The 26439-nt window shown below is 50.5% G+C and overlaps 1 protein-coding gene across 1 annotated transcript in view; it reads right to left on the reverse strand.

The window, feature by feature from the left end:
• The window catches only part of lcp2a (lymphocyte cytosolic protein 2a), a 316451-nt gene that overhangs the window by 42576 nt on the left and 247436 nt on the right, over window positions 1-26439 (reverse strand). The window contains exons 6-10 of the mRNA XM_085996162.1: window positions 21760-21803; window positions 21441-21642; window positions 19173-19270; window positions 6949-7030; window positions 4334-4414 (exon numbers count right to left, since the gene is read on the reverse strand). Of these exons, the coding sequence (XP_085852288.1) occupies window positions 4334-4414; window positions 6949-7030; window positions 19173-19270; window positions 21441-21642; window positions 21760-21803 (507 nt within the window). The remainder of the gene's footprint in view (window positions 1-4333; window positions 4415-6948; window positions 7031-19172; window positions 19271-21440; window positions 21643-21759; window positions 21804-26439) is intronic.

Below are 26439 nucleotides of genomic sequence, written 5' to 3' on the forward strand. Positions count from 1 at the left end.
ATTTATGTGCTCAATTCCCTGGAGTGGGACTTGAACCCATAACCTTCTGACTCAGAAGCGAGTGTGCTACCAACTGAGCCACAGCTGACACTACAAGGGTGCTAACGGGGCGCAAAGCAACTAACGCCCGGGCGTGCTGCCGCTAACGCCTCCCGTGAAAATTAGCGGGAGGTTAGTGGCAGCAATAACCATTGGCACCCCGCAGCGCTGCGCCTCCAGCGATGACGTCATCACCGTTCGCAGTGCCCCGCTCACGCCCCGGCTATGATCTTCGGTAGCGCCCCCTGACTTTCCATTGGACGCTATGTCTGACAGGGTCGAGGGGGCCTACCTGTGGTCGGGGTGGCGCAAATTAAAGGGGAGGTGCTGGACGTCCATTTTTGTTGCTGGCCGCCTGCCAGCACCTGCCCCCGTTGGCGTCCCCGACCTCCTGTGAAGCCCCTCCATGGAGTGCTGGCTGTGCTCCGTGAGCCTGGTGCTCCGATCCCTGGTAGCCCAGCTGGGCCCTGGGTCACGCTGCACCCGCCTCCCTCTTGGAGTGCTACCTGTGAGTTTCGGGCACGGGGGCGCTAATTTTTTTGGGGTGCTAGAAGTAGTGCCCCTGCAAAGTTAGCACCCAAAGGGGGCACAACCCAATTTTGCCCCCTTTATGCCCTCCTCACAGCTTACTTTCCCACCTAACTTTGTATTGTCAGCAAACTTAGATACGTTACACTCAGTCCCTTCATCTAAGTCATTAATATAGATTGTGAATAGCTGAGGCCCAAGCACTGATCCTTGCGGCACCCCACTAGTTACAGCCTGCCAACCTGAAAATGACCCGTTTATTCCTACTCTCTCTTTTCTGTCCGTTAACCAATCCTCTACCTATGAAGCAGAGCAGGACCATTTCCTGCAATCTGGCAGCCCCTTGTTCTTACAAATGTGGAACTTACGAGCGAAGCGATGGGCCTAACTTTACAGTTATTGTGTTGTTACACTCCCAGTAAGTTCAGGGCTCACACCGTGGGTTGAAATGGCCATAGGCCAATCTGAAGTCAAGATGTAATTGGTCAATCTGAGTTCGTGATCATCCCGAGACATTAGGTTCAACAAAATTAGTCAGAAGAATCAGCATTCAACTCACATTTATTCCAATAGGATTTATTACAATATCTTTGTAACTACAGTCTAATGGCTGGTGAACAGCTTTCCACAGTTGTTCCTATAAATGACTGAAATCCAGAGCTCGGAATTGCCAACAGCATCAATAAGGTTATGCTCTCACCCCAGTGTCAATTTGGACATTTATAGTTGTATAGCAGTATAAACTGGCAACTGGACTTGAAATCTGGATTTCTGCTCGCCAACCCATCCCAGCACCAGATCCTCCCTCCCATGAAGACAGACAGAGCCAAATAAATTTAGGAAACTGTATTAAAAGGAGACAAGTGGCATTTCAGGGCAAGCTGCAATTCCAGTGTTGTATTTAACAGTGAACATGGACACTACTGCTTTGATCAGTTCTTTCCTATAGAGGTGATCATTCACTTTGATCAGTTCTTTCCTACAGAGGTGATCATTCACTTTGATCAGTTCTTTCCTACAGAGGTGATCATTCACTTTGATCAGTTCTTTCCTATAGAGGTGATCATTCACTTTGATCAGTTCTTTCCTACAGAGGTGATCATTCACTTTGATCAGTTCTTTCCTACAGAGGTGATCATTCACTTTGATCAGTTCTTTCCTATAGAGATGATCATTCACTTTGATCAGTTCTTTCCTACAGAGGTGATCATTCACTTTGATCAGTTCTTTCCTATAGAGATGATCATTCACTTTGATCAGTTCTTTCCTATAGAGATGATCATTCACTTTGATCAGTTCTTTCCTACAGAGGTGATCATTCACTTTGATCCTACATAAGTGATCATTCACATGTATATATGGACGCTGCTGCTGCCCTTGGACAGAATCCATCATGCAGCTGCATCTAGTCTAAAGCAGCAGGGAGGACACATCAATGACCATCTCCTCCCTTTAGGACTCCTGCCTCATGTCAGACAGACAACTTTGTTGTTGTTTTTCTCCTTTAGAAATTATTTTATAGGGTGGATTACGGTTGTTTATCTCCAAGTGATCTTATCAGTAGTCCATGTTTACTTCATAGGTCCGGGGTTTGAGTTCCTCCTCAAGCTAATCTGGAGATTGCATTTCCTTAATCAGTCATGTGGTTAAAACAGTAAGTTGAGTATTTTTAAAAAGTGCATTTTCTCACTAGACAACGTGAATACACCCCTCTGAGGAGATAGGGCAATGAAGTGGATTAGCACACTATCCTTTGAAATTGAGGACTTGGGTTTAAATCTATCTCAACTGATGGGATGAAAGCCTCTTTCTTGCGGCTCTAACTTAAGATGCATTTAGACATTCTCAACTCAGTGCCACTTGGCTGCTGGCACACACAAAGTACCTCTGATCTAACATTCAATTGGCAGTTTCACTCAAACAGCATAAATTTGGCTTGTGGTATTTTTGAGGTGCCATCTTTCAGATGAGACATAAAATCGAGGCGCCATCTGCCCTCTCAGATGGATGTAAAAAATCCCACAGCACTATTTCGGAGAAGAGTAGAGGAGTTCTCCCCGGTGTCCTGGCCAATATTTATCCCTCAACCAACATGACTAAAATAGATTATCTAATCATTATCACATTGCTGTCTGTGGGACTTTCCTACATTACAACAGTGACTACACTGCAAAAGTGCTTCATTGGCTGTAAAGCACTTTGGGATGTCCTGAGGTTGTGAAAGGCACTGTATAAATGCAAGGTGTTGTTTGTTTGAGGTTGGGGTTCGGGCACATTGTTGGTGCAGATTCGAAGAGGCTTTACTGCAGTCACTTAGGGCTTGAGATTGGTCTTGGGCGGTATCGTTAAACAGGCGAAAGCGAGTCAGCAGCCCGTCCGATTTCCTCTTCCATTGATTTCAATGCTGCCTCAAGGATAAAACATTCCAATCCCCAGTTTTATCTTCCCTCATTTTGATCATCATAAAAATTCACGAATGGGATCAAACTACTCTGTGTAACTCTAGCATAAATATCCTATCTATTCATATAAGATACCTTTGCCCACTATTTTGAATGGGCCCCGCACTAAAAAGAGGTTGGGGTTCAAGCGCATTGTTTAAGAAAATTGGCAAAAGCACCAGATGGGAGATGAGGAGAATTTTTTTAACGCAGTGAGTTGTGGTGATCTGGAATGCACTGCCTGAAGAGGTGGTGGAAGCAGATTCAATAGTATCTTTCAAAAGCGACTTGGATAAATACTTCAAAAGGAAAAATTTGCGGGGCTGTGGGGAAAAAGCGGGAGTGTGCAACTAATTGGCGAGCTCTACCAAAGAGCTGGCACAGGCACGATGGGCCAAATGATTCTGTAAAATAACAGGCAAATAAATTTCATACCAATGTATGTGTGTGTTAATATGGCACAGCACGACTTCACCCCACAATAAATGAGTTCAGGCAGACAGAAGAATGAATGTTTGCATTGCAGTTATTAGGGAACCAGTTAAAAAAGGGGATGGGGAAATGCAATGTGCCATTTCTATCATGATGGCATGACTTGACTTATGCATTTTGATGTGAGATCTGCCAACAAGAAAGGTCTGCTACATTCATTTAATTAATTTAAATGCCAATATTCTAACAATCACTGCTCATTTCTTTCACTTTTTCCAATCTTGTCACTAGCACCTTGCTCAAGTAACTGGAGCTCTGTCAACAACAACTTGCATTTATACAGCACCTTTAACATAGTAAAATGTCCCAAGGCACTTCACAGCAGTGTAATCAGACACGAACTGACACTGAGCCACATAAGGAGATATTAGGACAGGTGACTAAAAGCTTGGTCAAAGAGGTGTTTTTTATGGAGGGTCTTAAAGGAGAAGCGAGAGGTGGCGAGGCAGAGAGGTTCAGGGGGGGTATTCCAGAGCTTAGGGCCTAGACAGCTGAAGCCATGACCGCCAATGGTGGTGTGAAGGGAGTGGGGTCTTCATTAATTATTCAGGTGGACGCCCAGTGCTATTTGCTATTGGGCGCAATGTTCCCTTTCAGCTGCGTGGCTGCACAGCGATCTGCATGTCCTGCGCAGGCCGCTCGATGTCGTTATAATGGAAAAAAAACACGCAGGCGTGGTAATTTGAATGGGCCATGCACCCCAAACAAAATTAACGGGTACATTGATTGGGAGCCCACCCCAGTGGAAGACTGCAGTATTGCTGCAGTAAAGTGGCTGCAGTTTCAAGTACTGAATAAAGATTTGAGAGAAAATGTCCAGCAATACCACTTACCCAATGAAGGAGAATCTCTTTCAGTGTGTGGGGAGCCTGACGGGTCTAAAGTAGGCTTCCTGCTCCTGTCGACCATGGGAGCTGCAAGGAAATAGTTTGCATGATTTATAAACTGTTGAAACTCAAAAATACTTTCACACTTCGGGCGCGATCTTTTCAGCCCTGGGGAGGCGGGACTGCCGGGAAAATAGCAGAATTTGGGGGCGGGTGCCCAACCCACCTCCATGCCATCTTGCTAGGAGGAGGGTAGCCGACCTTCGCCGGGTCCCGTCTCCTTGGAGGCGGGAAGGGGATTGGTGCCACTTATCTGCCCATTAACAGGTAGTTAACAGGCAGATAAGAGGATTATCCCCATTTTACCCACACAAGTGCGAGCTTTCTGAAGGCTCTGAACCCCACCAGGGTCACCGAGGCGAGTAGTGGGTCTGCGGGGTGCAAAAATGCGCTGTGAAGGCAAGTGATGGGTGCAAGTGTGGAGAGGTGCTTTTGTGAGGTAAGTGGAAAGTGTTAAAAAAAAGTTTACTTTCCTTTGTTTCTTCCTGCCGGCTTCAAGAGTTGGGTATTCGGAGAGTCTCGCACCTCGCGGCAGAGATGAGAGATGGCTGTTGCATTCACCAATGCAGCAACCATCTAATTTCTGCTAAATAAAGAGGTTTGATGAGTCTTGAATTCAAGAACTCATCAAACTACAGAAAATGTCAGTGCTTAACAGCTTCACAGAGCTGTCAAACGATGACAATTCTGACAGATGAAACGTTATAAGCTGATGTTCTCTGTAACTGGCCTTCCCTTAATTGGCCGGCTAAGCCCGCTTGGCAGGCTTAACAAGGTCAATCAAGGGAAAATAGCGTGGGTTGGCCAGAAGTTGGAGGCAGGACTGAAACCCAACAAGTGGGAGTCCCGCCTCCAAAAGCTGCCCATTGGCAAAATCCAGCCCTTACTGTGGATACCAATAAAGCACTACCCAATGAAAGAGTAGACTTGGAATTGTAGCACCAGGAGCTAGCAAAATAATTCTACCTGCAATTCTCTTCAGATGGGCTTCCCAGTCACACGTGAGGCATTGGTGTGGGCAGCAGCAGAAAGTGAAGGAAGAGAAGGAGGAGAATCAGAGGACGTTAACCTAAAGGGCTGACCTAATTGAGGTGTTTAAGATAATTAAAGGATTTGATAGGGTAGATACAGAGAAACTATTGCCTCTGGTGGGGGAGCCCAGAACAAGGGGGCAGAACCTTAAAATTAGAGCTAGGCCAATCAGTGGTGATGTCAGAAAGCATTTCTTCACACAAAGCGTCGTGGAAATCTGGAACTCTCTCCTCCAAAAAGCTGTTGAGGCTGGGGGTCAATTGAAAATTTCATAACTGAGATTGATAGGGTTTGTTAGGGTATTAAGGGTTACAGAACCAAGGTGGGTAAATGGAGTTAAGATACAGATCTGCCATGAACCAGCGCAATTGGGCAGCATTTTAAAATGTAATTTAAAAACAAAATTGCTTTGAAAAATATTCCTTTAAGAGTGGTAACTTGGTGCAGTTTGATGAATACAGCTGAAAATGGGTTCAGCACAAAAAAAAAAGCATTTTATTCACAGTGTCTAGTCCACCACCTGTGAGTAACCCAATTTTAAATAACTGAAAATTACTTTAAAAAACTGTCCAGGACCATTTCAGAGTTACATTGGTGTACACTGCTCAGTTTCTTAGTAAATTTTTTAAAAAAAATTACATTCAAAAACTTGAAAAAACAGCACAGACAAGATGGACAGAATGGCCTCCTTCTATAAAAACGTCCCTATTAGTCTCCTTGCACCTAAAAAACAGCTTAATTTTTAGAGCCTCTTCGAAGGCCCGCAAACGGACGCAATTAGTGGAAACTCGCAATGGCGAGTAATTTGATCTTGGGGCGTGGCCAGTTTTGTGGGTGGGGCCAGCTTCCAGCGCAAAGCTTTTTAAACTAGTGCAAGAAATCTCGGAAACTCGATTTGCGCTTGATGTATTTTGCGCTTAAAATTCCGCGATCTTTTGCGCTGGTTTGGTCGATTTCGGGCAAATTATGCCAAAAATACCCAGCGCAACCGAGCGGAAATGCCAGGCCTTAAAATCTACAATGTTTATTCTCACAGAAATGGAGGAGTTTTACAATGGACTAGAAAAAGGTGTAAGGGTTTTATGTTAATTTTGATATTGTAGGAGTGCTTTAACTCCAAACGAAAGTACTGAGACTGAAACTAGCAGTTAACCAAACGTGGTTTAATGCACTAGTAAAAGTTACAAACAAAAACGCAGGAGAAACTCTATACAGGTCTGTACACCAACTAGTTCCACGAGGACTGAGGGGGAACGCCTCTCCCCTCTGACGTCATGATATCATCACGTTTCCCGCTGTTGGGAACGTCACGTGACCTGCGTGATGACGTCATCGCGCTGGATCGCCATTTTACCGAACCCGCGCTGTTTATACAGAGCAAACACTTAAAGGTAACAAGCCCCTGTTAAAGGCAATTATATACATTACTGCAAGAGTCTCTTGGTGGCTTTGCCACAATATCAGTTAAAACAAACCGAATGTCGAGAATACACAGACAACGGGCGAATGCCCTGTAAGTATGAAAGTACCTCTGTAGCCAGGCGATGAGAAGCCCCGATCCTTGCTGTGACCTGGATCCTCATTGACTGACAGTTTGGAGAACATATTTGGCTGGAAAAGAGCAACTGTATTACTATTATGCTAGTAAAAAGGTGATGGTGTACTCGTTCCTCATCTATCCACTCAAATTTTAACATGCATGTGTGAGAGATTGGTGAATTTTTGAGCTTACCCAGCTCCCGGGTGTTGGTGCTACAGAATGAAACATTATTTCACTTTTAGTCTCTAACATTAGTATCGTAGGGGGTAAACTTTCACTGCGCCTTGCCTGGTGTTAATGGGGCAGTAACGGCCTCAACATGGGGTCGGAAGATTTGCTGCCCCGTTACCACTGGCGATGCGGCCGGCGTCATTTTGAAAGGAGCTTATCGCTGGATGTCCAAAGCGGCTGCCTGATTCAGGTGATAGGCCCTTTTTAAATGGAAATCCGGGTCCTGTGACATAACTAGGACCCATTTTAGGTCAAAACTGGTGGGGGCCTGCAGTGTACACACTTCACCCAGTTCCACAGGCGGTGGGAAACTAGAGACCCACCAAGGGTAAGTCTTGGCTCCCTTCAGCTTGCCTGGTGAATGCTAATGAGGCAGGAGCCTCGGAATTACAAGGGATGGGGGTGGGGTTGGGGCGGGGGTGATGCGGTGGGGGGGTAACCTCGCCTCTGGAAGGGGCAGCCGACCAGCGCGCTCCACCCAAAATGGACAGCAAGCACTCCCACATCAAGCATGACACAGGTTAACGCAGGGGAAAGCTCCCTCTAAATTGCCCTGCTAAACACTCAGGTTCAAGCAGAGCAAAATTAGATGCAGACTGCACTGCCCTAACAACATGCCTCAGAGAGCTGCCCATATCTCCCCAATGTGACACTTCAATTTCCCACACCATCAATAGTGGTCTCTCAGAGTAACATTATTAATTTGGTATAACAACAGAAAATGCTGGAAACACTCAGCAGGTCAGGTAGCATCCATGGAGAGAAACAGAGTCAATGTTTCAGGTCTGTGACCCTTCATCAGAATTTGGTGTCAATTTGTACAGAGTTATGGGCAGTCTGTACAGTGAAAATGCAGCTGCTAAGAACTGGACTGAAACATAAGAACATGGGGATGTGTATGAGTAATCCTGGTGCGTATCCTTGCTTGACAGGAGGGTAGATCGACCATTGGGAGTGATTTGAGGTTATCATGATTTTACAGCCATTATACTAATAACTGGAAAATTGGTGTGAATTGGATGGGTTGAACTCAGCTCCCTCATCAAGCAAGGCTCTGGAGCGCTAACTTATGAAATTTACTCCATAAAGTATTAGAACAAGAGAGGCACAAGTAAGGAGTGTGATGGAATAATCTCCACTTGCCTGGATGAGTACAGCTCCAATAACACTCAAGAAGCTCGACACCATCCAGAACAAAGCAATCAATTTGATCGGCAGCCCATCCACCACCTTAAACATTCACTCCCTCCACCACCGGCGCACCGTGGCTGCAGTGTGTACCATCCACAAGATGCACTGCAGCAACTCACCAAGGCTTCTTCGGCAGCACCTCCCGAACCCACAACCTCCACCACCTAGAAGGACAAAGGCAGCAAGTGCATGGGAACACCACCACCTCCAAGTTCCCCAAGTCACACATCATCCTGACTTAGAAATATATCGCCGTTCCTTCATAGGCACTGGGTCAAAATTCTGGAACAACACTGTGGGAGTACCTTCACCACACGGACTGCACTGGTTCAAGAAGGCATTGATTACATTATCCATAGTTGCAGGAAATTCAAAAAAAGTGTGGAGGTACTCTTTACAGAAAAATTCATTCGCATTCTACAGAAATGGTGCAGTTGTGGCGGAGCCACTAAGGGACTCCGATCAATTGTATATAATTCCCTTTAATAATATGTAAGCTACAGCCTGAGTCTGTATCTTTGTTTTCACTGTTTACATGTACAGAGCGCGATCACTTTAATAGCGCGGGTAAACGCGATGACATCACGCCGTTCATCACGTGATCCCCCACTAACGGTAAAAACGTGACGACATCATGATGTCAGCCACGGGACCGCCCAAGCAGTCCTCGTGGAGCCTCCGAACTGACTGGACCTATATTCGATATTCTCCTGTAATTATCCGTTAAACTCTTAGTTTTCATTAAACCTCGTTTATTTGATCGCCTGAGTGGACCTCAGTCTTTTGATAGGAACTAGACATTCCTACATTGGTGACCCCGACTTCTGCGAACGGTTTTCGCAGAAGTTATTGAACATGGAAACGAACGCCGTTGCTTTGAAGCTACCAGTTCTGGGAGCAACAGCCAGCCACGTGGTTCATCCAGGCTGAAGCCCAGTTCGCAATCAGGAACATCGTTGCGGATCAGACCCGTTACTATTACGTGGTCTCCGCCCTCGACAGCGCCACAGCCTCACGGATCGTCAGCCTGCTTGGTAATCCACCAGAAGATCGCAAGTATGAAACGATAAAGGCGCGGTTGTTACAGGTCTTCGGGCTCACGAAGTCGGAGCACGCCTGCCGGCTGCTCGCTATGCCCGGCCTCGGGGACTCCAAGCCGTCTGAGCTCATGAGCCAAATGCTCACGCTCCTGGGCCCCGAACCGGAATGCTTCCTCTTCAGGGAGCTATTCCTCAGCCAGCTACCGGAGCAAATTCAGGCTGCCCTAGCCAGGTCGGAAGTCACAGACTGCGCAGAGCTGGCTGCCGAAGCAGACAAGATTTTCGCGGTGACACAGCCGTACTGCGCTGCCACGAGCCACCCAACCCCCACAGATGCTGCTCCAGCCCCTCAACCTGTGGGGTTGTGCTCTTACCACGCCCGTTTTGGCGCGAAAGCAAGATGCTGCCGCCCTCCCTGCAGCTTTTTGCTCAAAAAAAAAACACCAACAGCAACCCTGTCGAAAGAGGTCCGGTTATAACGAGCGCCCCGTGGCTGCGATGGCAATCGGTAATTCGGGGAAACTCCTCTTCATCACCGACTCCCTATCACCGGGGCGCAGTGTAGCATCCTACCCGCATCAAATCTTGATATACAAGCCGGGGGGGGGCACGGCCTCTCCCTCGAGGCGGCTAATGGCAGGGCCATTTGGACCTTCGGAAGACGGCGGGTCCAGGTGTGCTTAGGCGGCCAGCGGTTTTACTGGGATTTCATCACGGCCAAAGTCTCTCAAGCCATCCTAGGGGTGGATTTTTTGTGCGCCAACGGCCTCCTGGTGGATGTAAGGCACCGCCGGTTGATCAATGCGGCCACTTTTCATGTCATCCCGTGCCACCGCGGTAACGCCGTGTCGCGCACTGTCTCCTGTGCGTTCCCACATCCGGATGACTTCACTTGCCTCCTCGGAGATTTCCCAGACCTCACCAGACCCACTTTCTCTTCCACGGCCACGAAACATGGTGTCGAACATCACAGCACCACTACTGGCTCCCCAGTCTACGCACGGGCCCGGCGCCTCGAACCTGGCAAGCTCACGGCTGCGAAAGCAGAGTTTGACATGATGGAGCGGCTAGGGATTATTCGCCGGTCGAATAGTCCCTGGTCTTCGCCTCTCCACATTGTTCCGAAACCTGGCGGCGGATGGCGGCCTTGCGGCAACTACCGACACCACTACTCCTGATCCGTACCCGATCCCTCATATTTTGGATTTCTCTGCCCATTTGGCGGGAAATACCATTCTTTCCAAAAGTCGACCTTGTCCGTGGCTACCACTAGGTCCCCATGCACCCGCAAGACGTCCCGAAAACTGCAGTCATCGCCCCATTCGGCCTGTTTGTATTTCTGCGGATGCCGTTTGGATTGAAGAATGCTGCACAGGCTTTCCAGCGCTTGATGGACTCCGTGCTTTGGGACCTCAAGTTTCTATTCGTCTACCTCGACGACATCCTCATCGCCAGCCCTAATAAAGAGGAGCACATCTGCCACTTATGCACCCTCTTTAGATGCCTCAGTCAACACAGCTTGATCATCAACCCGGCCAAGTGCCCAGCCTGCAGCAGTGTAGGAACGTGGGTTCCTAACTAAAGATTGAATTCTACTCAGGCGATCAAACAAAATGAACTTTAATGAAACAAACAGGCTTTAACAAGAAACTGCAGGATAACATCGAATGTAGGTCTGCTCTCTCTGGAGGCTCCACGAGGACTGCCCCTGCTGTCCTGTGGCTGACGTCATGACATCATCACATTTTCCCGCCAGTGTGGGGATCACGTGATGAACGGCGTGACGTCATCACGTTTTAACCGCGCTGTTAAAGCAACCACACTCTGTACAGTTAAACAGCATAAATAAAGGTACAGACTCAGGCTGTAGCTAACATGCTGTTAAAAGGAATTATGTACAAACGATCCGAGTCCTTTGGTGGCTCCGCCACATGCGCCCCCCCCCCCCCAGAATTGTCTTTAACAGCAAAAGTGAGACGCCGAGGAGGCCTGACAAGTCTGTCCGAGCGACTTCGGTAACCTGGCGGAGGAAGCTGAAGGACGGTGGTCAAGTTGGCGCAGCAAGCGTGGTCGAGTTGGCGGGCGGCTTTGGTTGATCAGGCACGGCGGCTGGTCGGCCACGTTTCGGCAGTTGAGCGACGACTGCTGGGTCCAGGTCCAGGTGAGCCGGCTTCAATCGGTCCACCAAAATGTGATCCGGTTTTCCTCCGATGTCGAAGGAAAAGGATTTGTCCCCTGATTCGATGACGCGGAAAGGGCCAGTGTAAGGGGCTTGAGCGGATCCCAGTGAGCGTAGTGGCGGATAAATACATAATCAGCATTCTTCAGCTCCGCTGGCATGTGGGAGTTCTCTAAGCCGTGATTTGATGTAGGCACCGGAGCGAAGCATCTGGCTGCTTCCTGGTGGCTGACGAGTTGCTGGGAGGCGGACCATGGCTCTGTGGAAAAGGGAGGAAATCCCCTGGTACTCGGAGAGGCTGGCCATAGACGAGTTCGGCTGAGGACGATTGCAGGTCTTCTTTGGGCACCGTACGAAGACCCAAAAGGACCCATGGAAGTCTGTCCACCCATCCTGCACCTTGAAGACTGGCCCGAAGGGCGGCTTTAAGCGACCTGTGGAATCGCTCGCAAAGGCCGTTCACCTGTGGATGATAGGCGGTGGTGCGATGAAGTTTGGTGTCGAGCCTGAGCTACAGCATTCCAAAGCTCCGAGGAAAATTGTGGCCCACGGTCAGAAGAGATGTCCGCCGGTACCCCGAAACGGGCAACCCAACAGGAGATGAAAGCTCTAGCGACGTCTGCCGAAGTGGTGGAAACCAAAGGAATTGCCTCTGGCCACCTAGTGGTGCGGTCCACCATGGTGAGGAGATGCGTATAACCATGAGAAGGCGGAAGCGGCCCCACAAGGTCCACATGCACATGGTCGAAACGATGCTCCGGAACAGTGAACATAGCCACTGGAGCTTTAACATGACGCTGGACCTTGGCCTTCTGGCAGACTACACAGGTGTTGGCCCAGTCAGAGACATCGAGGTGCATACCCTTCCAGACAAACTTCGCCGACATAAGCCATTGTGAAGCCTTCATACCAGGGTGCGACAACCAGTGTATGGCATCAAACCCCTTCCGGCGCCATGCGACTGGCACGATAGGTCGGGGAACGCCCATGGAAACGTCGCAAAGGAGCGTGGCGCCTGCAGCCTGGAAAGTGACGTTGGTCGCTTGGAAACTAGAGGGGACGGTTCTGTACGATTGGACCTCTGAGTCCGAGGCCTGATCTGCAGCCATGAGGGCGTAGTCAATCCCCAGGTGAAACGCGTGGACTGTCGCACGGGAGAGGCAATCCGCCACCACGTTGTCCTTACCAGACACAGGTTGAATGTCCGTGGTAAATTCAGAAATAAACGTCAGGTGACGTTGTTGACAAGCGGGCCACGGTTCGGTGGTCTTGGCCATGGCGAACGTTAGAGGCTTGGTCGATAAAAGCCGGTGAAGGGACGTCCTTCCAATAAGGACCGGAAATGGCAAATGGCTAGGAAAAGGGCCAGTAACTCCTGATCGAAGGTGCTGTATTTTTTTTTCATTTTTCCGTAGTGGACGGCTGAAAAACGCCAGCGGTTGCCACGTGCCGTTGACCCACTGCTCTTGCACTACGCCGATGGCGTAGTCTGACGCGTCTGCGGTAAGGGCGATGGTGGCACCTGGAAGTGGGTGCGCCAGCATGGTTGCATTAGCCAAAGCGCTCTTGCTGTTGACGAACGCCTAGTCCATCTCGGCCGTCCAGCTGATTGGATCCTTACTGGACTTGCCCTTGAGGGCCCCGTACAAGGGTTGCATAAGCTGAGCCGCCTTAGGGACGAATCGGTGATAGAAGTTGACCATCCCCAGGAACTCTTGCAGGGCTTTGACGGTTGGCGGGCGCGGGAAAGAGGTGACAGCTTCCACCTTCGTCAGTAAGGGGACAGCGCCGTCTGATGTCATGCGGTGTCCCAAGAAATCGATCTGCTGCAGGCCGAACTGGCACTTGGCCAGGTTGATGATTAAACCGTGCTGGCGGAGGTGTGTAAAGAGGGTACGCAAATGGGAGATGTGCTCTTCCTTGCTAGCACTGGCGATGAGAATGTCGTCAAGGTAGACGAAGATGAAGCTTAGGTCTTGGAGCACAGAGTCCATTAAGCGCTGGAAAGCCTGTGCCACATTCTTCAAGCCAAACGGCATCCGCAGGAACTCAGAGGCCGAAAGGGGTGATGACTACGGTTTTCGGGACATCTTGCGGGTGCATGGGAACTTGGTGATACCCCTGAACGAGGTCGACTTCAGAAAAGATAGAATTTCCCGCCAAATGGGCTGAGAAATCCTGAATATGCGGGATCGGGTACCAATCAGGAGTAGTGGCATCGTTCAGGTGTCGGTAGTCACCGCATGGCCGGCAGGTTTCGGAACAATGCGGAGAGGCGAAGACCAGGGACTATTGGATCGGCGAATAATCCCAAGCCGCTCCATCGTGTCAAACTCCGCTTTGCAGCCGCGAGCTTGCCGGGTTCGAGCCTTCGAGCCTGTGCATAAACCGGGTAGCCAGTAGTGGTGATATGATGTTCAACACCATGCTTCGTGGCCGAGGAGAAAGTGGGCCTTGTCAGCTCCGGAAACTGAGGAGCCGAGTGAAGTCATCCGGAGGAGGGAAAGCGCAGGCAATAGAGCGCGCGCCACGGTGGTACCGTGGTAACTTGGAATCAAGTGGAAGGTGGCAGAGTTGATCAACCGGCGGTGCCGGACATCGACGAGGAGGCCGTTAGCACACAGAAAATTTGCCCCTAGGATGGCCTGCGAGATTGTGGCCGTGACGAATTCCCAACAGAAGCGCTGACCGCCGAAACAGACTTGGACCCACCGCTTTCGGAAAGTTCGAATTGCTGCACCATTAGCCGCCATGAGGGAAAAACCGTGGTTCCCAGCTTGCATATCAAGGTTCGACGCAGCTAGAATGCTACACTGCACCCCGGTGTCAAAGGAAACGTCGACCCGATAGAGAATCGGTGATATAAAGAAGTTTCCCTGTAGATCCGACAGCCATCGCAACCACGGAGCACCCGTTAGACCCGGTCCTCCTTTGCCAGGAACGCTGCAGGAGTTTTGTTTTTTTTTGGGTGAAAAACTGCAGGGGGAGTGGCAGCGTCGTGCTTTCGTGCCAAAACGGGCGTGGTAGGAGCACCAGCCCGCTGCAGGAGGAGCTGGTACCGCGGCTGTGGGGGGATGGGTGCCTCGTGGCCGCGCAACACTGCTGGGTTACAGTGAAAATCTTATCTGCTTCGGCAGCAAGCTCGGCGCAGTCTGTAATCTCTGATCTGGCTAGGGCAGCCTGTACCTGCTCTGGCAGTTGGCAGAGGAAAAGCTCCCGGAAGAGGAAGCATTCCAGTTCGGCACCCAAGAACGTGAGCATTTGGCTCATGAGCTTGGACGGTTTGGAGTCCCCGAGGCCCGGCATCGTGATGAGCCGGCGAGCGTGCTCTGACTTCGAGAGCCCGAAGACCTGTAGCAACCACGCCTTTATCATATCATACTTGCTGTCAGTAGGAGGACTACCGAGGAGGCTGATGATCCGTGAGGCAGTTGCGCTATTGAGGGCGGAGACCACGTAGTAATAACGGGTCTAATCCGCGACGATGTTCCAGATGGCGAACTGGGCTTCAGCCTGGATAAACCAGGCATCTGGTTGTTGCTCCCAGAACTGTGGCAGTTTGAGTCACTGCGTTCGTGTCCATGCTGGAGATCTTCCGCGAAAACTGTTCACGAAAGTCGGGGTCAACAATGTAGGAACGTGGGTTCCTAACTAAAAGACTGAGTTCTCCTAAGGCGATCAAACAAAATGAACTTTAATGAAACAAACAGGCTTTAACAAGAAACTGCAGGATAACATCAAATGTAGGTCTGCTCTCTGGAGGCTCCACGAGGACTGCCCCTGCAGTCCTGTGGCTGACGTCATCACGTTTTTCCGCCAGTGGGGGATCACGTGATGAACGGCGTGACGTCATCACGTTTTAACCGCGCTGTTAAATCAACCACACTGTACAGTTAAACAGCATAAATAAAAAAGGTACAGACTCAGACTGTAGCTAACATGCTGTTAAAGGAATTATGTACAAATGATCTGAGTCCTTTGCTGGCTCCGCCACAGCAGATTGATTTCTTAGGCCACCGCATCACATCGGACTGCGCAATTCCCCTGCAAACGAAGGTGGAGGCAGTTACTTCTTTCCCGTGCCCGCAGACTGTCAAGGCCCTGCAGGAGTTCTTCGGGATGGTAAATTTTTATCACCGGTTCGTCCCTAATGCAGCTCTGCTCATGCAGCCCCTGTACGAGGGCCTCAAGGGCAAGTCCGGCAAGGATCCGATTAGCTGGACAGTCGACATGGACCGGGCGTTCGTCGACACAAAAGGCACCTTAGCCAACGCAACCATGCTGGCGCACCCGCTGCCACCATCGCCCTTACCACCAACGCATCAGACTACGCCAACGGCGCAGTGCAGGAACCATGGGTGAATGAGACGTGGCAACCGCTGGCGTTTTTCAGCCGTCAACTACGGCAAAACGACAGCACGTTCGACCGGGAGTTGCTGGCCCTTTTTCTGGTTCTTGCTAGAGGGCTGTCCGTTCATGGCGTTTGTGGACCATAAGCCACTAACGTTCGCTATGGCCAAGACCGCCGAACCGTGGTCAGCTCAGCAACAACGTCAGTTGACGTTTATTCCAGAATTCACCACTGACATTCAGCATGTGTCCGGTAAAGGCAACCTGGTGGCAGATTGCCTCTCCCGTGTGACCGTTCATGCAGTCCAGCTCGGCATCGACTATGCCCTCATGGCTGCAGATCAAGCCTCGGATCCGGAAGTCCAATCTTACAGAACCAACCCCTCTAGCCGCCAAGCGGCCGATGTCAAATTCCATGCCGCGGGCACTACACTACTCTGCGACGTCTCCATGGGAGATCCTTGCCCTATCGTGCCGGTCGCCTGGCGCCAAAAAGTTTGACGCCATACATGGGTTGTCGCACCCTGGCATGAAGGCCTCGCAACGGCTGATGTCGTCCAAATGCGTGTGGCGGGGCATGCACATGGATGTCCGCGACTGGGCCAACACCTGCGCGGTCTGCCAAAAGGCCAAGGTGCAGCGTCACGTCAAGGCTCCATTGGCCACTTTCGCTGTTCCCGAACGTAGGTTTGATCATGTGCATGTGGACCTGGTGGGGCCACTTCCGCCTTCGCACGGGTTTACTCATCTTCTCGGGTAACTCGCAGTCCGGATGGGAGGAGGGGAGCCGGGCATGGTGGCCAGAGCGGGAGAAGCAGGCCACCACACGTGGATCTGGCAACAGTGAGGAGGAGGCCGCGGTGAAGAGGACGGAGCGGCTGAGGGACATCGTGCTCCGACTGCCAAGGGAAGCCATTGTATTGACTCTGAACGCGGCACTGTATGTATAGCTGACGCGTCCCTACGGGGAACAAGCATTCCATTGTACTTGTTACATATGGCAAATAAATCTAATCTGAATCTGAATCTTACAATGGTGGACTGCACCACTAGATGGCCTGAGGCGGTTCCTTTGTCATCCACCACTTCCGCAGACGTCGCCAGGGCATTCATCTCCGCTTGGGTCGCCCGTTTCGGGGTACCGGCAGACATCTCGTCTGATCGTGGGCCACACAGTTTTCTTGAGCTCTGGAATGCTGTGGCTCAGAGGCTCGGCGTCAAGCTACATCGCACCACTGCCTACCATCCACAGGTGAACGGCCTGTGCGAGCGATTCCACAGGTCGCTCAAAGCCGCACTCCGAGCCAGCCTTCAAGGCGCGGGCTGGATGGACAGGCTTCCATGGGTCCTTTTGGGTCTTCGTACGGCACCTAAAGAAGATCTTCAGTTGTCCTCGGCGGAGCTCGTATTTGGCCAGCTGCTACGCAAACCAGGGGATTTCCTTCCGACTCCAACAGAACCATGGTCCGCATCCCAGCAGCTCATCAGCCACCAGGAGGCAGCCAGAAGTTTTGCTCCAGTGCCTACGTCACATCACGACTTAGAGCTCCCACGTCCCAGCTGAGCTAAGAACGACGACTATGTTTATCCACCACGACGCTAATCGGGATCCGCTCAAACCCCCTTACACTGGTCCTTTCCGCGTGATAGAGCAAGGAGACAAAACTTTTTCGGTCGATATCGGAGGTAAACCGGACCACATTTTGGTTGACCGGTTGAAGCCGGCTCACTTGGAACTTGACCGCCCAGTTGAGATCGCACAACTGCCAAAATGTGGCCGACCGCCCACAGTCGCCGTGCCAGATCAAACGCAACCGCCCGCCGTCCATCAGCTTCCACTTCAAGGCTACAGAAGTCGATCTGACAGGCTTGTCAGGCCTCCTCGCCGTTTTACTTTTGCTGTTAAAGACAATTCTGGGGGGGCGCATGTGGCGGAGCCACTAAGGGACTCCGATCAATTGTATATAATTCCCTTTAATATGTTAGCTACAGCCTGAGTCTGTATCTTTGTTTTCACTGTTTACATGTAGAGCGCGATCACTTTAATAGCACGGGTAAACGCGATGACGTCACGCCGTTCATCGTGATCCCCCACCGGTGGGAAAAACGTGACGACGTCAGCCACGGGACCGCCCAAGCAGTCCTCGTGGAGCCTCCGAACTGACTAGACCTATATTCGATGTTCTCCTGTAATTATCCATTAAACTCTGTTAGTTTTCATTAAGCCTCGTTTATTTGATCGCCTGAGTGGACCTCAGTCTTTTGATAGGAACTAGACATTCCTACACAGTAGTTATTTAATATACAGATAATTATTTTTCTAGTTACTTTCTCAAGGGCTACGAGGGATGGGCAATAAATATTTGCTTTGTCAGAGAGGCCAACATACCGAGAATACATTTTTAAAAAAAGGATGTTTCACTGCATGAAGCACATTGCTCCCACCAGCTCGTGTCCAACTGGTACAGGTATTGTTGCAGAGTCTCTCAAATAATTTCAGCCTCCGAGTGAGATGGGCAGCGCTGCTATAACTCCTGTGTATAAATTTCTCTCCGACTGCTGCAGGAATCGAGAAACCCCTCCAGCATTGTAAGTGACCACTAAAGTCTCTGCTGTGGAACAGTTGGAAGGCCCCCAAGAAGCACTGGGGCTGATTTTCCTCACCACACCTCCTTGTAAATGGGGCAGTAGGAAGATGAAAACCGGGGAAAGGAAACGGTGCCCTGCCACTGGAGGGTCCTATTTTCAGGTGGACTCCGATTTAGATGGTTAGCTTTACTGCAAATGTTGGGGGAGGAGGGGGTCCTAATGAAAATATTCAAATAGGTGACAGTAAATCCCCCATTGCTATTTTCGTGACAATCAGCACTGCCACCGTCACCTGAACCCACCCTCAGACCGTGAGGGCCCAGGAGGCGGCCGTGACAGCTCTATTTAAAGGGATCCTTAGCTGCAGTCAGGGAAAGCTGAGAGGAGGAAAACATTTTCGAAAGTATTTGGCCAATGCTTCCCTACCCTCCATCTTCAGGAGGGTTGAAAAAGAAGTTCGAGCGGATGCCTCATTCCGAGTATAAAGTCAGATTTACCAGCCTATGCTTGCTGTCACTCAAGAATGTGCGGCCACTCTGAAAAATCTCTCATCTCCCAAAGAACGGGGGGAGAAAGAAGCGGATAAAGGCGGGTTAATGGTGGCACAGAGCCGTTTTGTCAGTAGACACTTACAATATTGCCCTTGTTTCCAGATGGTGGTATTGGCACTGACCCAGGACGCTGAGGGGGGATGGGCGGGTGGTTACCTGATTTTAGCGTTGAACGTTTATCTAAAAAGGAAAGAAGAAAATTTGATTACAGAGTTTCTAAATTGTTTCATAGCTATAAATTATTTCTAATATGAGCAGCTAAACATATTTGGCTTACCTGCTGCTGAAACTCTCACCCATGTCTTTGTTACCTCTAGACTCGACTATTCCAAAGCACCCCTGACCGAACCCTCATCTTCCACTCTACATAAGCTCGAGCTCACCCATAATCAAAGTCCTGTTCCCCCCCTCACTCCTGTGCTCGCTGACCTACATTGGTTACCAGTCTGACAACAGTTCAATTTTAACATTCTCCCATGTTTTCAAATCCCTCCATGGCCTCGCCCCTCCCTATTTCTGTAACCTCCTCCAGCCCCACAAGTCATTGAAATTTCTGTGCTCCTCCAATTCTGGCCTTTTACACATCCCTGATTTTCTTCACTCCACCATTGGTGGCCATGGGGAGCAGATGGCAGGTAATTCGCGGGGTTGATTGGTTGCCTGCCCCCGATCCACCTCCGTTAATACCAGACCTGGAGGGGTTGGTGACGGGTTGGGGTGGAGTTTGAGAATCTAAAATTTTACCTTCCCACTGACCCCCAATCCACCTGTCCTTGGGGGTTACTTCCCCCATTCTGTCTGGGACGGGAGGGCGGACGTGTGTGTGTCAGCTTGGACATGTGTGTGTCAGCTTGGACATGTGTGTGGGAGCCTGGATTTTCTAGGTATGGTGACTCACGTTTCTGCAAGATCAGATGGGGTCCACTATTATATCCTCAGCTCAAAAGGTTGTCCATCCTTGCTCTGGGTAACTTTGTTCTTCGCAATAATCATCACAGTAATAGAAGTGAATAAAACACAAAACCCTCCTGCCATCCTTAAGTTTTTGACGTATTCTGTATTTTGGCTCAGGTTAGTTAACTTGCCTAATGCCATAAGGCAGAACTAAAGTTTCATCCTGAGCACAACTGTCCAAATGTTTTCACACTGGGAGCACATATTGGGAATTCAGGAGCACTTCCAGTTCTCAGCCCTCCCAATCCTCCATCCATCATGGATGTGCATCCAAGTTCCTGATAGGTGTTCCTGATGCATGAAATGCTGTGCTTGCACCATTGAAGGCAAAAATGTTCCCTTAGATGCACACGATCCTCAGGAAACTTGACATCTCCTCACAGAATCATCAGGATAATGGAAAAAGCTCAACCGTCACTCACTTAATCCTCAGGAGATGGAGATTGTTCCATACAGAGTGCATTCAATTGTCTGATCATAAAGCCACTCACACAGGACACACACACCCACCAACACACACACAGGATGCACACACACAGGACACATGCAGGTCAAACAAACACAGGACACCACACACACACATGACACACACACAGGACAAAGACAAACAACACACATGTACACATATCACACCACACACTACAAACATACAGACTCACATACACCAGGCACTCTCAATAATTAGGATATTACAAACCCCACTATCACACACACACACAAACCCCAGCATACACATAGATTACACACACACACAGGACAAAGACACACAACACACATGTACATATCACACCACACACTACAAACATACACAGACTCACATACACCAGGCACTCACAATAATTAGGATATTACAAACCCCACTATCACACACGCACACAAACCCCAGCATACACATAGATTACATACACATACTGGGTAAGCTTTTCTTACCACCACATTTAAATAACCTAAAACCAGGAGTTAAATTATTTAATCTCTAAAGGTGAATAATGAAATCAGATATAATAATCATATTGACGCATTTTAGAAACCAGAATTAAACTTCTAATAAAACAGTTGTTGAATAAGTGGGCAGTTCTATAGTGAGGCTGCTCTCGGCCTTGTTCCTTTGATCGGAAATTGAAGCCTTGTCTTGACTCATCCAGTAGCTACTTTGGACCCTGGGGAACAGCTCAGATTAATTATCCTCACCTACATACTAATACTCTCCATGTGCTTTGAAAAGCCTTAGTGTCACTTTCGATAGATTTGTACTCTTGTTCTGGCTATATATCCAAGTATTGTAATAAATCCAAGTCATCTGTCCCTGTGAATGTGCTCAGGCCTGAATTCTCTGCTCTTTGTGACAGGCAGCTCCTCCTCACCACCAATCTGTGTGCTGATCTTGGGACATTACCTGCATAGTCAGAGTCATTGGAGATTGGTTTTGCTGCACATATCTTGCTTTGATGGGCTTCTTCATCATTTGAAGGAGGTGGTTCATAGTCGTTGTCACTGTTGCGTCCACCACCATCATCATTTGGGGATTCATAATCTCCGCCATCATCCTCGGAGCCCTGCTCTTGGTCTGGGTCCTCATAGTCATCGTCATCCTCTGTCTGAACCACACATCATTTACTTTTAATATCAAATGTCTACAGGAAGCATCAGAGAAAATCTTTCAGTTGCTGTTTTCAGAGACATGTCATTATGAAAAGGCAAATAAGATTACTTACAAATTCATCTGAATCCCATCCTACGTTGTCAGCTTCTTTGTAATCTGTAATAACAGAGTAACGATCAGCAAATGTGAGATCTGAAATCCCATTTTCTGCCCTATTTTCTCTGGCCGAGGCAAAAATGTGCGAGAGCATTGGGAAAAATGCCTGTTCTAAAGTTTCCACCATTGTAACTCTGAAATGGAGCATGAGCTGGTACAAGACCGAATGGCCCCCTTCTGTGCTGTTATGACTCTATGGGGGAGAAATTCAGTTGTTAGTGCCAGCCGTTAGCACCTTAAGAGGGCGATAAGTGGGGCGCAAAGCGGCTAGCGCCCGGGCGCGGCGAGACCTGCGCCTCTCGCGACATTGAGCAGACATTTAGCAGCGGCACAAAACCACAACGCCCGCTCAGCTGCGCGCGCAGATCCTGACATCATTTCATGGTGCAACGCCCTTGGGCCGCCCCGAACCGGAAATTCAGTGGCGCCCCCCTCCTTTCCGCCTGGTGCTCCCAGCGACTGCTTGACTGGAATGGTTCCCAGTCACTGTGGGACTGGGGGGCGCTATTTAAAGGGGGCTCTTCCTGGCTTCTTTGTGGTAGCCATTTTTGGACCACTCCTTCTGTGAGAGAGAGAGAGATTTGCAGAGAGACAAAGGGAGAGAGCTTTCTGCATTGAGTCAGCGCTCGCACAGGTACTTCTGGCTTCGGCCCAGAACTTTGCAGTTGGATTTATTTTTCAGTGGCATAACCTTGAGTGGCCACATACTATGGGGGCTGCAATGGGTGGAAATGTTGGGTTTCTCCATTGCATTGAGGGGGCTCAGAGACACCAAGAGAGAGTGCCAATCATGGCCAGATGGAGGAGGGCCACCAGGCATCGGCACAGGAGGCCTTACCATCCCAGGGTATTCCGCCAACAGTTCTCCTACCTCAACATGTCTGAGGAGCAGTGTTTTCGGAGGCTTCGATTCAGCAGGGAGGTGGGCACTGAGCTCTGCCACCTGCTTCAGCCAGATCTGCAGCCTCAACTGAGGAGCAGGACGTCTGTCGGTGGCAGTGGCTCTCAACTTCTATGCCACCGGCTCCTTCCAATCCACTACTGGGGACATTGCTGCATCTGCCAAGTCATGAATGCCCTCTTTAAAAAGGATATGTCAGTACATTTCCTTCCCCATGACAAGCAGCAAGAGCGCACAATGGGATTTGCAAGAATAGCGGGCTTCCCCATGGTCCAGGGCACCATTGACTGCACGCATGTGGCTTTGCGGGCACCGCAAGAGAATGCCGAGGATTACCGCAACCGGAAGGGGTTCCATTCGTTGAACGTGCAGTTGGTGTGTGACCTCGGACAGCTGATACTAGCTGTCAATGCCCGCTTTCCAGGCAGCACGCACGACGCCTTCATCCTGCGCCAGATTTCTGTGGCAGACCTTTTCGAAGCCCCGGCTCACCCAGGAGGCTGGCTTCTCGGGGACAAGGGCTATCCTCTGTGCACCTGGCTGATGACCCCGCTCTGTGTCCAGCACCCCTGCTGAAGAACAATACAATGAGAGCCATCAAGCGACCAGGAACATCATTGAGCACACAATCGGCGTGCTAAAGCAATGGTTCCGCTGTCTGGACCATTCCGGGGGAGCCCTTCAGTACTCACCTGAGCGAGTCTCCCATTTCGCTGTAGTATGCTGCATAACCTGGCAATCCTCAGGACTCAGCCACTGCCAGCAGACATTGGAGCACCAGCAGAGGAGGAGGAGGAGCACCAAGATGGGAGGGAGGCACAAAGTGCAAGGGCCGTCTGTCAGCAGCTTATTGCAAGTCAGTTCTAGGCCCCCTCTGAGGGAATGGCTTGTGCCATTGAAAGAACATGAATGGAACCGTTCCGCAAACCCTGAGCCAGTCAAGGCAACAAATAGTTCAAAGAGCAAACATGCACAATCTGAATAAAGATACTTTATTTAACAAACTGTGTGCCCTTCCCACATGACAAAGTAATAGATAGAAAGCTCCAAAAAAGCAGTCAGACACATAACTGGCTCTCACAACCTGGAGACAATGAACAAAAGAGTTAACAAAAATGACCACGATCTCGGCCTTCACTAAAAAAATTTAAAGCATTTTGCCATGCCTCCTACATTTTGCCCTTCGAGGGTGAGCTGCTTCGCTTGAAAGAGATTGGCCCCTTCCCACCCTGCAGCTCCTCCGCAATGAGACCTCAGTGGCTGCAGCAAGGCTGGGGGAAGGCTGCTGAGTGTCAGAAACTGAGTTGGCAGATGCCCTTGGGGGATGGCCTGGACCAGCTCTGGGCCTGGAGGGCCCGGCTGCTGACTGCTCCAACTCTGCATGGGCAGCAGCAGTCGGTCCTATGGGTGGTGGCAGCTGCAGTGGAGAAGTGACAGTGTTGGCAGCAGGAATGCTGCCATCCTGACTGAGGACAGGCAATCCCTGGTCAGACAACACACTGGCACTCCCACGGGGCAGCACTGCAGCATGCGGAGCAATCTGCTGAAGCACAGACTGCTGGCCTGCTGCAGCGCGGCAAGGGCCCCGGTGATTTGTGCCCGATGCAGTGAGGGTGGCAGCAGTCAGTGCTCGTGTGGCCTCAATCTGTGTCTGCATCAGACCAGCCACTGACTGCATTGCACCACTAAGCACTTGCATGGAAGCCGCCTGTGCTGCACCGAAGTCCTGCAGACTCCTTGCCTGTGCTGCACCGAAGTCCTGCAGACTCCTTGCCTGTGACTCAATGGATTCGGGCATCCTTGCCACTGCAGCCATGAGCTCAGTGTGCCTCTGCTCTGCCTGGGCGCCCATTTCAGCGAGGAGCCGCACCTCTTCTGCGCTCACTGTAGCAAGACTGGAGGCCAGACTCTCCCTCCGGGGAGAAGGCCGCCGAGCTTCCCTACACCCCCCCCACCCCCCCCTCCCGGTGTTGCTGCAGCCTGCTGGAGCCCCGAAGCTTCACCCTCCTCAGACCCTTCCCCCCTGCTCCCCTCCAGGGAAGACGTGTCCCCCATTATGGCCATGGGCTGCCTCGGCTGAGGGTGGCACTGATGGTCCGGCTTCCTCTTCCTCCTCGCCTTCAGAATCACAGTGGCAGCTTGAGGGCCCGCCTCCTCTCCTGGCGAATCAGCATCTGAAAGCAGGGAGGTACAAGAGTTGCTTTAGCATGAGGACAGGGCAGCAGCGAGGGAGGCATGAGTGCTGCAATGCACTGTATTGGTTCGATAGTGGCAAAGGATGCTGGTGTGAGGCACAAGTGGAAGGAGAGAGGTCAAAAAGGTGATGACCTTACCATTGCTGTCCAGAACAGGGTCGGCATCTCCAGTGACGACGGGGCCAATCATCCGGCCTGCCATAATGCGCTGGACTCGCTGCTCCAGATCGCTGAGGTCATTAAGGTGAGGCCGGCCTCCCCCGGTGTGTTGCTGCTGCCTCCTCTTATGGGCCAGCTTGCCCTGCAAGAGAAAGGACGGGCTCTGAGTACAGTGTGAAGCCCTGATCTTGGCCGCACTGCCTCCCATGGTCGAATAGCCCTTAGTGTGAAGCCCTGATCTTGGCTATTCAACCATGGGAGGCAGTGCAGCCCTTAGTGTGTAAAGTGCTGAATGTGCGTGTGAGTGTCACGAAAGGCCCATAGGTGTTGGATGAGGGCTGGGCATTGGGGCTTTCAGGACCCTTTGGCCATAAAGTGAGGTGCACATGCAGGAATGAAGAGGATACTGAAAAGGGTACTCACCCGGACGACCCAAGTGAGGTCGTTGAACTTCTTCCTGCATTGCACAGGGGTCCTAGGCACCATGCTGCTGGAGGTCACTCTGAGCCACCTCCCTCCAAGCTTTGCGTTAGTCGGTGGGCAGCAGCCTCCTGCCACTGTCCGGAAACAGGATAGATCGCCTGCGCTCCGCTGCGCCAACCAGAACCTGCAGGACCCCCTCACTGAACTGCTGCGCTCGCTCCCTGGCCCCCTCCATGGTCCTAGGCATTAGAATGTGGCAGCAGGTCTGTCCAGGCTGAGAATCAGGGCTCCGATGTGCAGGGTGTGGCTGCAATCCAAGATCGACCCTCCCCTTTAAGAGCTGACTGGCGCCAGTGTGTCTGCGTACAATCGCTAACTGGCCGCACCAGCGCTGGGCCCGCCCTCGGTGGTAGCGCCTCACCTCTCCAGCTTAGCGCCTTAGGACAGTCATGCAGTGCCTGCTTTAGCGCTCCGAGCACCTCTTGGGGCGAATGTCAATTTAGCTGAAGGTGGCGAAAATTTGCACCGGGCGCTAAATTTCACGCCCGCTTGAGTAGAACGCCCTAAACGTGGCGATACTAAATTTCCTAGGCCAATGACTCGAAGACTGCAGCCCTGGGATGACACTCCTTCCAACTGTTCCTACAACAACAACAACATGCATTTATATAGTGCCTTTAACATAGTAAAACGTCCCAAGGCGCTTCACAGGAGTGTTATCAGATGCCGAGCCAAAGAGGAGTCATTAGGACAGGTGACCAAAAGCTTAAAAAAAATTGAGCAAAGGCAGTGAAACAATTGGAGGCAGAAACATTTCAAGGCCAGTGTTGTCCACCTCCTAACAGACCTTCCACAATAGTGATGTGCCTGAGGTTGGGAACTTAGCCGCCCTTCAATTGCAGTGAACCACCTCAACCCCACCTCAAGCATACCTCATGGTTACACTCATTGCTGGGAG

This window comes from Somniosus microcephalus, chromosome 8 (assembly GCF_052327205.1).
Source record: "Somniosus microcephalus isolate GS21.2 chromosome 8, FLI_Smic_1.0, whole genome shotgun sequence".
NCBI lineage: Eukaryota > Metazoa > Chordata > Chondrichthyes > Squaliformes > Somniosidae > Somniosus > Somniosus microcephalus.